At 24.0% G+C, this 13,797-nt stretch overlaps 2 protein-coding genes across 3 annotated transcripts; one reads left to right on the top strand and one right to left on the bottom strand.

Annotated features, from left to right (window-relative positions):
- The first annotated feature begins 3,666 nt into the window (after positions 1-3,666).
- singed (fascin domain-containing protein singed) lies at positions 3,667-8,393 on the top strand. The gene is made up of 7 exons (XM_017902465.1): positions 3,667-3,732; positions 4,089-4,332; positions 5,962-6,095; positions 6,501-6,790; positions 7,125-7,285; positions 7,500-7,970; positions 8,188-8,393. The coding sequence occupies exons 1-7, from the start codon at positions 3,670-3,672 to the stop codon at positions 8,391-8,393; spliced, it is 1,569 nt and encodes a 522-aa protein (XP_017757954.1). The 5' UTR covers positions 3,667-3,669.
- Positions 8,394-10,312: 1,919 nt separating this feature from the next.
- Positions 10,313-13,623, bottom strand: RNaseZ (ribonuclease Z). 2 transcript variants are annotated; one of them, XM_017902444.1, is made up of 7 exons: positions 13,566-13,623; positions 13,142-13,241; positions 12,321-13,026; positions 11,712-12,025; positions 11,188-11,586; positions 10,747-11,090; positions 10,313-10,661 (listed from the first exon to the last, which is right to left on the bottom strand). In XM_017902444.1, the coding sequence occupies exons 2-7, from the start codon at positions 13,205-13,207 to the stop codon at positions 10,313-10,315; spliced, it is 2,178 nt and encodes a 725-aa protein (XP_017757933.1). In that variant the 5' UTR covers positions 13,208-13,241; positions 13,566-13,623. The 2 variants fall into 2 exon arrangements, with proteins under 2 accessions (XP_017757933.1, XP_017757931.1); XM_017902442.1 differs by lacking the exon at positions 13,566-13,623 and having other exon boundaries at positions 13,142-13,367.
- Between the last annotated feature and the right edge of the window lie 174 nt (positions 13,624-13,797).

Raw genomic sequence — 13,797 nt, 5'->3', positions numbered from 1 at the left:
TTATATTTTAAATGTAGAATTTGTTCAACTCTTTAAAATAAAATATTCATTTAAAAATTTTTATAAATATCTAAATTAGGTTTTATTTAAAACTCTTTATATTAATATTACTTTATTCCAATTATTTATCGTTTTTATTATTTCATATTCTATGTTTATTAATTTATATCTTTAATGGTTATTATTTGGTATTATTGATTGTCTGTCACTTTAATTTGTTAATTATGATTTAAAAGTAATTTTGTCAAATTCGGTGGATGAAACGCCAGTCATTGACCTGGCTTTCGTATCGTGTTATTGATTTTACATTACACTTTAATTAAGCGATTTTTTAATCAAATATTTTAGCAAAAATACCTATTCCTATTTAAACAAATTTTATTATAAAAATTTAGTGTAATATTAAGATTTACATTTATTAGAATTAAATTATATTGTACAAAGTTATAACAACTAATATTTCATGGTATTTATTGATCTAATATTCGAATAATTTTCTCATTAAATTTTTTAAAATAAATGTTTACATGAATAATAAATTGGCGAAATAAAATTATAAAAAAGTCAAATAATAGCAAAAAATGTCAATACGTATTTAATTATATATTTCATGCTTAAAAAATCTAACCAGTGTAATAATATCTAAGAACTGTCATAACAATCGCATAGCGTTAGAATTTGTAAAAAGTAGAACACACTTTTTCCATGATTTAAAAAAGAAATGTAGATAATTAGTATATTAATAAAATTCGTCTATAGGCGATAAAAGTTAATAAAGGACGAAATAGTCCTGTTAACACTTTCTTATTGAAGTTGGCCCCACCCAGGCGGAAACCACGTAGATATGAGTCACTAAGTTGAGGGTTGAAAATACAATGTATCTTGAAAGAGAAAAAAGTTTCGAGATAAAAGTAACGATATCCAAAGTTAAAGATTGTATTTTACAAATTATCTTTTGAAAAAAATTAAATTTATGTGCTCGTGTAAAACAAGTTTACCGCTACAATAAGAATGGGATGCCGTTATTACACTATTTTTTCAAATACTGCATTTAAATGCGTATATACATAAACAAATTAGGTATTTTGTATACTTTATATATCTTTTAATTTTTATTATGAAAAATTTATAACGCATCTTTTACTTTTTCCTTGATGAACATCTTAATAAAATATTTTTTTTGCATGCCTTCAATTTATTACCTTTTTATCTTATAACTGTATTATCTATTGCTGTTTAAAATTATTTATAAAAATGATAATAATAATTATTATTTAAATAAGATTTAAATGTTTTATATTAAAATGTTACAATATAATATTTGGTTTGTTAAATTATAATTTCATTAATAAAAATATTGTATTTAATATAAAAATTGTAATAAATTATCTTTTATATAATGATATTTTCATATCTTCTTAAAAAAGAGGCGTAAATTATATTAAAAGAATAATTAAGAGAAATTAATAAATTTAGAGAAGATGAAAAATATGTGAAGTGTCATTAGAAAAACAGCGATCACAAAGATAAGGTCGTCGATCTGCGGTTCACAGTCCTCCGGAAAGTCGACAGTTCGATGTATGCTCATTCCCCACCTTTTCCTCATTCTATATCCTCTATCGTTCACGACCCCCTTATTAAAACGGCGCACGCGCGATATTCTGGTAAAATTTCACAGGGCCGTATGAATGTAAAGATACGCACTATATCACTTATATTTATTGTGTAACCATTTCTTTTAGCACATTGCAATTGCCAAAACTATACTATACTGTATATAAACCAATATTAACACATTACAAAATTTTCATAATAACCGTGATTAATAGATATAATTACAAGAATAAAAAAATAAAAGAATCTTATGATATCTCCAACAATATTGCAGTCTATAGACAGTCCTGATTCTATGGTGGAATCAGATTTTGCGCATGCGTCAGAAGTCCTGAGGGATCCTTAACACAAACTGAGAAGAACAAGCGAGTCAAGTCAGTTGCTGAGTATCTTTGTTGTGACAAATATAATTCGTCGTTCGTGACTTGTACTTCTCTTGCGTATTTTCCTGTATCTATTTTTTGGTGTTTTTTCAAAACTAATACGTATATCGGTCTTCCTATTTGTCCAGTAAGTATACAAATACACTTAGTAACAAATTCACGTTTTATTAAGAGTTTGTATCCTATTATTTTTATTATACGTATATATTCTATATCTATTCATAAAAATTGCAAATTTAAACTATATATGTGTAAAAATATATTGTTATCTATTTATAATTTATTGATTATTATATAAAAGAATTTAGCTTATATAATATTTGTAAATTATATTTTAAATGTAGAATTTGTTCAACTCTTTAAAAATATTCATTTAAAATTTTTTAAATATATCTAAATTAGGTTTTATTTAAAACTCTTTATATTAATATTACTTTATTCCAATTATTTATCGTTTTTATTATTTCATATTCTATGTTTATTAATTTATATCTTTAATGGTTATTATTTGGTATTATTGATTGTCTGTCACTTTAATTTGTTAATTATGATTTAAAAGTAATTTTGTCAAATTCGGTGGATGAAACGCCAGTCATTGACCTGGCTTTCGTATCGTGTTATTGATTTTACATTACACTTTAATTAAGCGATTTTTTAATCAAATATTTTAGCAAAAATACCTATTCCTATTTAAACAAATTTTATTATAAAAATTTAGTGTAATATTAAGATTTACATTTATTAGAATTAAATTATATTGTACAAAGTTATAACAACTAATATTTCATGGTATTTATTGATCTAATATTCGAATAATTTTCTCATTAAATTTTTTAAAATAAATGTTTACATGAATAATAAATTGGCGAAATAAAATTATAAAAAAGTCAAATAATAGCAAAAAATGTCAATACGTATTTAATTATATATTTCATGCTTAAAAAATCTAACCAGTGTAATAATATCTAAGAACTGTCATAACAATCGCATAGCGTTAGAATTTGTAAAAAGTAGAACACACTTTTTCCATGATTTAAAAAAGAAATGTAGATAATTAGTATATTAATAAAATTCGTCTATAGGCGATAAAAGTTAATAAAGGACGAAATAGTCCTGTTAACACTTTCTTATTGAAGTTGGCCCCACCCAGGCGGAAACCACGTAGATATGAGTCACTAAGTTGAGGGTTGAAAATACAATGTATCTTGAAAGAGAAAAAAGTTTCGAGATAAAAGTAACGATATCCAAAGTTAAAGATTGTATTTTACAAATTATCTTTTGAAAAAAATTAAATTTATGTGCTCGTGTAAAACAAGTTTACCGCTACAATAAGAATGGGATGCCGTTATTACACTATTTTTTCAAATACTGCATTTAAATGCGTATATACATAAACAAATTAGGTATTTTGTATACTTTATATATCTTTTAATTTTTATTATGAAAAATTTATAACGCATCTTTTACTTTTTCCTTGATTTACAATTTCATGTTTCGCGATTTTTCATTATAAATTATTAATAAGAATATAAATAATTATAATCTTTATAAATTATTGATTATTTTAGTAAATTAAAAGTTTTAAAAATACATAATTTATATTTAGTTGCAGAAACATTTCGAGGAGATTTTACAACACGTGTTATTGAATAACGATTGACTGAAATAAACAATGCAGGCTAACAGTGCTGAAAATGTCGGTTCTGAAAGTACAAATGAAAAATCGGGATGGACGGTAATTATTACCCATTTGGAAATCACGATATATTTTATTTTGAATAAATTAATACTATTACATATTTTTATATGCTATATATTGCCTTAATTTAAAATTATTTAGAAATTATTATAGTATGTGTTTATAAAAAACTATATATGGCTCAAAACTTGTATGAATTATATACTACAAGTTTAAGAAATAATATTTCCTATTTCTTTTAATAATTTAGGTTAATATGTATTGTTTGTTTTAACAAATTAATTTAATATATAAACATTACTGAGCTATATATTATAATTATATTAATTCACTTTAATCAAATAAGATATTTTAAAAATTGAATTTTTAAATATCTATTTAATTTATTGTAGGTTGGATTAATAAATGGAAAATTTAAGTATCTTACAGCTGAAACTTTTGGATTTAAAATTAATGCAAATGGTTCAAGTTTAAAGAAAAAGCAGTTGTGGACTCTAGAAGGTAGTGAACAACAAGTTTATCTTCGATCTCATTTAGATCGGTATTTAGCAGTGGACCAATTTGGAAATGTTACTTGCGAAGCAGAGGATCCTAGTGATCCTGGTTGTGCTTTTCAAATACAGCTAGCTTCTGATGGTATTTAATATATTGATTTAATATAGTATGAATTTATTTTCATCATTAAATTCTGATCATTTAAATTAATTCTTGATTTTTTAGATAAATTACAAATTATTCACTTCTTATATATCAAATATATGAGAAATTTTATTCTGTTAATTGTAAAAAGTTAATATATACTGTAAGTGTAAACTATTTATTAAGTAACTGTTTATTATATTTACAAAGAAAGCTATGTATTTTATCATTATGCTTAATGTTTATAAAAATTGACTCTTGTTTCTATGCAGTTATAAAAAGTAAATTTATTTTCCAAAAAGATGTCTATATTTCTTATGATATTAAAATGTCTTAAAATATTCATATAGATTTGAAACCATTTCATATCAGATATTTCAAAATGATTGTATAATCCTTAAAAATTTGGATTTATTAGTGAGAATAACATAAATGTAAAATTTCAAGTACAAAAATGTATAGATATCGTTTTTGATTATTTTTATATACAGGGTATCCCTCTTAATTTGAACATATAGAATATTTTATTTGCTTTTTATCATAGAACTAAATATCAGAAGAAAGCATTGTTTGCTTTGAAAAAACAAATATCATAATGGACACAAAAAAAGTTGTTCAAGATTGTATTTTAAAAATTTCAAGATCATTAAAGTTTTTTTGAATGAATTCAATAACCTATAACACTTTAATTTCCATGTAGCTTTGAGTATTGAAAGATTTATGAAAATTAAACAATTCTTGTAAATAGTGACATAACAATGATAGAATAATTAATAGAAGAAAATTTATTTCTACAAGTATTCAAAATTTTCATGTTTTGTTACATTAGAAACTGCATGATAATAACTTCGAAAATTATTTTGCTTTTAATGCATGAATATTACAATAAATATGAGGAATTAGAATTTTTTTGCAACATTTTCTTTGCTGACAAAACTACTGTTATCAAGCATGGAGAGCTAAATGCACATAACATACATAATGCACATAATGTATATAATGCACACATTATTACACAGACATGTCACAATATTATAAGTTATTCCATTTAAAAAAAACTTCAATGATTTTGAAATCTGAAAAGATATAACCTTAAACACATTTGTTTGCATCTATTATGATATTTGCCTTTACAAACCAACCAATGTTTTTCTCTGACATTTGGATGTATCATAAAATGCAATTCAAATGTTTAACTGATTGTGAGATGCAATCCTAATTCACGTGATTTATTTGATCAAAATATCTTTAAATATTGAATGAAATATAAATATTTAAATCTTATATATTGTTTATATATTGTTAAATCATCAATTATAGAGAATAATCTACCTCTGCTTATGATACATATTGTCTATAACAAAGATGCAAACATTTCATCTTACAGCAATGTTTCATATAATAGTTTAAGAAAAAAGAAATAGTTACTTACAACTTATTTTATACTACAATTTGTATTATTTTTTATTTTTATCTTCTTCTTTGTATGAAATACTTAACATATTAATATATCAAAATAGTGTGAATAATTAGATTAAATACTTTTGTTATTTACTTTCATATTAAATTATTATTAATTATAAGTTAAATTGTACTAAAACTTAATTTTTTCTTTTTTCAAATCAGGAAGTGGAAGATGGGCTTTAAAGAACATTCAAAGGGGATATTTCCTAGGTTCTAGTTTAGATGAGCTTAAATGTATGGCCAAAGCTCCAAGTGAAGCAGAATACTGGCTAGTACATCTTGCTGCTAGACCTCAAGTAAATAATTTTTTAAATGTTATAAAACAATGAATTAAAAGTTTTACTTATTTTTATTTTACTTATTAATAGATATTTGTATTTATTAATTATTACTACTAATATGCTCTATGTTTGTTTGATTCTAAATTAAATCTAAATTTTTAATTAAAAATTTCATATTTAGTTATGTTATGGTAATTGTAGTTTGTCCAGTATATTATATGTATATTCAAAAGAATACATAATTTTATTTGAAAATATAAAATAGCTTTATATAGATAGGAAAAAAAGAATTTCATGTCTTTTATTACAACTATATTTTTAAATAAATTATTTAAGAAGTCTGTAATAAAAAAATTATTGTTATAAAATGTAATAACTATTATAATATATAACCTTGTTATTTTATATGTATTATTTCAGGTAAATTTAAAATCAGCTGGAAGAAAACGTTTTGCTCATTTAAGTGCAACACAAGATGAAATTCATGTGGATGCACCAGTTCCCTGGGGAGAAGATACACTTTTTACTTTAGAATTTCGTCCTTCTTCAGTAGAAGATGATGGACAAGAGCATTCAAAATTTGATGGTGGTCACTATGCTTTACATACTTGCAATAATAAGTATTTGGCACGTGATGGAAAACTTTTGGATTCTTGTACAAGAGATTGTCTTTATGCTGCTGAATTTCATGCCGGATTACTTGCACTCAGGTTAGAATTATTAATAAATGTTATAATATAATATGTCATAAATGTTAGTGAAAAATATTTTATTATAATTATAAATCAGTATGGATGCATGACAGATTACTTCAATTATATGTATTATAGTTAATTTATAAACAAAATGTATTAATATAATTTAATAATATCTACATTATCTTTAACTATATTTATTAATTCTTATAGTTCAAATTTATTTATATTTGAACTTATCAAAATTCCAATTACAAATCTTCATGTATGATATATCTTTATACTTTAAATGATCTTGTAGTTGTTTTGAAGTATATAATTAGCATAAACATGTAAATGTTAATTAAAGAGATTTATATGGAGCATATCTCGCACCTATTGGAAGCAAGGCTGTTTTGAAGTCAAGATCAACAACTGTAACCCGTGATGAATTATTCTCTTTAGAAGAATCATTACCACAAGCTTCCTTTGTTGCTGCTTTAAATCATCGATATGTATCAGTGAAACAAGGTAATTATTATTTACATTTCAATTATCTTTGTTTTTAAATCCTAAAACATTAACACTTTCTTATAATATGTAATTGAAAATATTTTAAATCGCTATTATTAGATTAAGCAGATTTATCTTTTAATTGTTAATTTCAGTTTATTAAATTTTAAGTAATTCATAAAGTAATTTTAATAGTTTGCTCAAAGGAAAATTGCATCCATTGTAATTTCAGGAGTTGATGTAACTGCTAATCAAGATGAAATTTCTGGACATGAAACCTTTCAACTAGAATTTGATCGTGTAACTAAAAGATGGTATGTGCGTACTATGCAAGATCGTTACTGGAGTCTTGAAGCAGGAGGAGGAATTCAGGCATCAGAGCACAAACGCTCTTCTAATGCTTTATTTGATTTGATTTGGCAATCGGAAGATGGCACAGTAGCTTTACGTGCTAACAATGGCAAATTTGTAGCAACAAAACGTTCTGGTCACCTTTATGCTAATGCAGATTCTGTAAATGGATTGGATTCAGATGCTAGCAAATATTATTTCTACTTGATGAACAGACCTGTTTTAGTACTACGTTGTGAACAAGGATTTGTAGGACCTAAAAGCGCAACTAGTTTAAAATTAGAATGCAATAAAGCTATTTATGAGACTATCAGAGTAGAAAGATTTGAACGTGGAATTATAAGATTTAAAGGTAAAACTTACTTGATAATATGAAAACTAAAAATTATATATTAATTATCATAGTATGTTAAATAATTTTGATTTATTGAAAATTTTCTTTTATTATAAAAGATTAAGAATGCTTCATTTAGTAGTATTTTAATAAATTTATTTTAAATTCAAATTGAATTTTCAAAAAATTAATTGACTTAAAAAGTATATTTTTAGTGAAAATAAATTTGTTTCAGGCCAAAATGGTAAGTATTGGCTTGCAGATAGCGAAGGAGTAACCGTAGATTCCGATATACCTTACGATGGCCTGTACCTGCAATTGCGAGAACCTTCTCGTATTTGTATTAAACATACCGATGGAAGATATCTTACTGCAGGAAAAAATGGAGCATTGCATCTTGGAGATACAGATTATGAATCTGCTACAAAATGGGAATTTTAATTAACCAAATGATCATGTTTAAGCTATGTTCTTTTAAAATTTTGTCCAATCAATTAAATTTTTATACTTTAAAACAATTTATATGTAATAAATATAACTATTCGAATTTAGTAAAAAAAAAGATTACGAAAAAAATAAACATTTCAATTGGGTAATTTGTTACACTATTTAATAACTTTTATATTTTATGCTCTAATATTTTAACCTAAGAAATGAAAAAGGTAAAAATGAAATGACAAAATATACAAATATTGGATTCAATTTTTAAAGAAACATAGCTAAAATTTATTGCCCTTTTTATAGCTTCGAGTGTAATCTAATATGATATTTACAAGTACGGAAAGAGCTCCTACCGAGTACTTAATTAGAAGTACATCGTCGAATTAATTTTTTACAATTTTTTTTATACTAATAACTATAACTTTCTCTACTCATAAAATACTGTGTAAGACTAATAATTCACATGTTTACAGAATAATTAGCGATTATTACATCGTACTTTAATAATTTAGAAAAGAATCTAATACACTTTATTATTTGTTCGTCATAGAATAACTAAATAATATTTGGTTATATAAATTAAACTTTACCTTTTTTAATTTAATGTGTTATTTGAAATATTATTTATTTTTCAATATGTAATACTTAACTGATCGGTAACTTTGCATCAGAATATTAATTATGTGTTTCTTAAATTTTGATATTATTATGTATATTAACAAAACTTTTTAAATTTTTCATTATTTTTTAATTAAAACTTAAGTAACCACCTATTTCATTGTTAATGTTATAAATATATTTTTAGTGTTCTTCAACACTACAAATTTTTTCTTTTTATAAATGGTAGTTTTATAATAATTTAATTAGTGAAAGTAGTGAATAATGAAAAGTACTTTGTTAATTATTTATATTAAAAAAATATAACAAAATAAAAAATACTAAGAACTTGACCGATCATTTAAGTGTTCAAAAAAATTTTGCTTTCTAGTCTTCATATTAATATATTAATATCCATACTAATGTTAAACTCCTATAAAGCAATTCAAACACTAGACAGCACATTTCGAGATATGTCAACAAGTAAGGTACATAAGTGTTTCGGTTGATGAAAATAATCATTCCATATGATAAATATATTTTCTTTTCATAACTCAACCATACGCTACTAACATAAACGCACAAATATGTCATTAGTGTAAACTTGCTATCTAGTGTACATGTCTAGAAACATCGATGCAATAATCGAATTAATCTGTATAATTTGAAATCACGCTTTTTCTACATAAGAAATTCACATTCCGTAAGCTGCAACCAGCAATAGTCGAAACATTTTTATATCTAATTCTACAAACAATAATGACGATACTATGTCATAGCCCGCTTAGGAAACATTAAAACATTATCAATTAGTACTAATTTTGTGGGCGTGTAATTTATCGATTAGCTTATAAGTCAAATTTTTCTTTTCTTTGTCGAATTTCAATATTTTTGGAACATATTGATATTTTGATTCGACAAAAAAGAAAAATTATTTTTTGATGTGCTTTTTATCTTTTATATGATAATTTTTTATCTGCTCTCTATTTTTTATATATAAACAAGATTGATATTAAGGTCGTTATCTCGACGAAACTATCTGTAATTTACGTTATTTATCATACTGAGGAAAGCGGGATAAACTAAATGCATTATGTAAGCAATAAATTCTGCTATTAAACATTTGTTTATTAAAATTTTTCTAACATTACCATTTTTCCAAAGTTATAACAAAAAGTTTTTTTTTATTTGAATATATTTATATGAATTATATAAATAAGAAAAGGATTAATTTTGAGTTATAAAGACTATAACTTATTTGATTTAAGAGAAATAAAATATAGAGTCATTAATAATAAATATTAAAATAAAGTTTTGTATATTTAATCGTTCATTACTTTATTATATTCATTAAACATTACTTTTAAACATGGATTTAATAGAGGTAATAATTGTAAATTCGACAATGTAAGTTCCATAAAATCATAAGCAACTCCAACAGCTGTTTCGTTTTCCGGAATAGAAGGAATTTTCGCATAACGCTGACTAAAATGTGTTAATAAAATAAATTTTGCATTCATTAGTTTTCCAGCTTTTATTGCTCCCGAAGTTGTTGAATGAAATTTTCGATTTGCTAAGTCTTCAAGACCATTTTCCATGGTTGCTTCGTGAATTAATAAATCACAATTTTGTCCTAATTGTATAAGATTTTTACTAAATACAGTATCACCACTAAAATAAAACACAGTTTTGTTCGTGAAGTTGTTAACACATACAATTAACTGATTCTTCATGTTATATATTTCAGTCATCTTACCTATAAACAATTTTTTTGTTATCTTTAAGAGTAATAGCAATACCATATGATTGGTTACAGTGCTTAACAAATATTGTATTTATTTCTTTAATATCCAATTTATGGTAAAGTTCAATTTCAGATATTAAAGAAAATGTATGATAGTTTTGATAGAAAGAATTATTGTCCACTATGGTATATTGTTCTGTGATAGATTCAAACCGATCATTGTAGAAATTGAACCATGGCATTATACATTTTGGTGTTAATAAGTACAATACTTCATCTGTGACCATTTTTCTTTTTAGTAACAAACCAATAAGACCTAGATGATGATCTGCATGTATGTGTGATATATAAATAGCCTAAAAAGAGAATTAATTTTTTATTTTTATATTAAAAAATAATGATAGAAACGAAAAAGAAATATTTAATTTTCCTTTTAAAATATAAATAATATACCTTAATAGTACATAATATGTTGATACCTTCTGAAATTCCATAAAATCTAATAATTTGACTAAGGGTACCTTCTCCGCAATCCAATAGAATACTAGTATCTTTATTAACTCTTACAAGAATACCACTAGTATTTCTAACTTTATTTGGTACACTACAACCAGTACCTAACATCACAATTCGAGGATAATCTAGATTATTACTCAAATTAAGTTCTCTTGATTTTTCTTCAATATTTGTTTTTAATTCTTTTAAAACGTCCGGAAAGGTGGGAATTTTTAAAATTTCATCAATATATATTTGTGGTTTATTATAAAATCTATCATATATTAAATGACTTGTTGTTGGACGTATGCATAGTACTTGTCCTCCTCTAGCACGGTGGATAGCATCATTGTTAGTCTAAAATAAAAAGTTTTTCAGCTATTTAGGTTCATAATATTTTTTATATACTATTCTTTAAGCTATTAAATATATGTTATATCTTTAAGTACTTTTGTTATTATTTTTTTCTATAAATATTTTACCTCTTTATCCTTTTGAAAATTATCTACTTTCAGTAAAGGAAATAATTCAGAATGTAACATGTTTAACAGATATTGATTCTTATAAACAGCTTCACTACCCATACAAGTATTTTCATCATTTAATATTATATGTTGAGTGTTTGACCCAAATGCATTTAACCAATCTTGATAACGTTGTTCAGTAAATACTTTTTCAGGAGTAAAATGAAATATACAAAATACATCTTCTTTCATTAATTCTTTCCGCTGATACATTAAAAGGGTAGGATCATTTACAAGAGAATCTAAATATTCTCGTGTAGGACATTCTACAACTAAAAAACGTCTTTAATAATAATAATAAAAATTTTAGTATTAGAAAAGCTTATATATTATAATCTCTTTTATAATATACAATAAATATGTTAAGTCTTAAAAATCTTAGAAATTTTAGTTATCTTTCTTTTCTACAAAATGAATTTTATTTTTCTTCTTGATAAAGTCTATAAATTATTAAAAATAAATTCAATAAATAAAAACGTGCAATCAAAATCATTTAATAGTTTGATATCTATAAAATGATATTTAAACTGAAAATGTTTTAAACATACAATTAATTTTTAAGAATACCTATAAAGGTGGTTATGGGTTTTTCTGGATCTACTACATCTTTACTATAAACAATTGTTCCATCTTCTTTAGTTACATCTTGTCCAGATTTTAATTTATGCAAAAGTGGTCCAGGTGGTATACCAAAATCTATACACTTGTCTATCAATAATTTTCCTTGTTTCGGATGAATATCACAAATATAACATATTACACGTGGATTGATTTTTATTTTTTTTCCTCCTTGCATGTTTTCTTCTTCTTTGTTATCAATAACTCTTTTACCATTTACATTTATATAATTTGTATCTACTAAATTTGAAGAACTGTCTTTAATATCTTCTGCAGATTTTACTATAGGAACATATGTAACTTGCATTACTTTATTCCTATATGTCTTAAATTCAGTAATAGAATTAAAATTGATTTTTAGATCTGGTAAGTTTATAAATAATTTTGTTGTTTTCACAAAACTATCAAGTCCCACAGGACCATGAATATTTATTTCTGTTAAACCACCAGCTTGTGCTGTTAAAAGCATGCCTGGAAGACCTCCAACATTTCTCCAAGAAGAGCTTGTTATAAAAATATGATGTAATTTAGATATTTTACATTGATGTTCTTGACTTAAACGTTGAATACTTTCTCCACAATTAAATAAATGATTAATGTGATCAGTTAGAAGGTATATAGCAGATGGAGTTCCAAGTGCACCACTTCCTACTACCTATTTTAAAATATTAAACTTTAGTAAAATCATTAATGATATCATAAAACTAACTATATCATTTATATGTATAACATTTACTTGTTTTATCTATAACTTCTTTGTTTTAATATACCTTTAATTTTGATTGAAAGTTTATCTGGGATTTGATCACCTGTTTCCTTTGTTTCATTAATGCCATTGTTCGTTGATTAATATAACATGGATACTTGATACTTGAATACATATTTGTTCTCATGAATATGAATAGTAACGTACATAAAATAATACATAATTAAAAAGAAAAAAACATTACTTAAATTAAGTTTACACTTTACTAACACTATTTGAAATAAAATAAAATTGTATCAATATTTCCAAATAATATTTTTATTAATAATTTCATTAGAAAATATAAGAAATTTTTATTATAACCTCATTATTTACAAATTACAAAATCGCATTAATATGAATTCATAAATATTTATCAATAATTACAAAATTATTTATAGATATACCAAGAATTGAAAACTAAAATAAAAATTTTATCATATAACTACATTTTATGATGTTATTCATCATATGCAACATACGTAGTTACACGTGCACTGATTATAGTATCTCGCAGATAAAAAAGTATTACCAACCACGATTTTAGAATTTATTTTTAAATCGAACTACTTGTCTAGAATATTAAATCAAATAATTTTAATTTCTTTATAGATTAACTAATTTTATATTTAGTTGTAGCAAACACGTTTTGGTTTGTAAATTGCTACAAAAATTGAAATG

The sequence above is a fragment of the Eufriesea mexicana genome, unplaced genomic scaffold, assembly GCF_001483705.2.
Source record: "Eufriesea mexicana isolate 0111107269 unplaced genomic scaffold, ASM148370v2 scaffold1824, whole genome shotgun sequence".
NCBI lineage: Eukaryota > Metazoa > Arthropoda > Insecta > Hymenoptera > Apidae > Eufriesea > Eufriesea mexicana.
Note: the sequence above shows the minus strand (reverse complement) of the source record. Positions and strands in the feature narration are given on the sequence as shown.

Bases quoted from the DNA above. Each gene is read 5' to 3' on its own strand.
- singed (XM_017902465.1), top strand. From the start codon at position 3,670: ATGCAGGCTAACAGTGCTGAAAATGTCGGTTCTGAAAGTACAAATGAA. The intron at 6,791-7,124 runs GTTAGAATTATT...TGTTAATTAAAG, and splicing joins GCCGGATTACTTGCACTCAG to AGATTTATATGGAGCATATC. The intron at 7,971-8,187 runs GTAAAACTTACT...AATTTGTTTCAG, and splicing joins TGGAATTATAAGATTTAAAG to GCCAAAATGGTAAGTATTGG.
- RNaseZ (XM_017902442.1), bottom strand. From the start codon at position 13,264: ATGAGAACAAATATGTATTCAAGTATCAAGTATCCATGTTATATTAAT. The intron at 13,027-13,141 runs GTATATTAAAAC...ATTTTAAAATAG, and splicing joins ACTTTCAATCAAAATTAAAG to GTAGTAGGAAGTGGTGCACT. The intron at 11,091-11,187 runs GTATATTATTTA...TTCTCTTTTTAG, and splicing joins ACATATTATGTACTATTAAG to GCTATTTATATATCACACAT.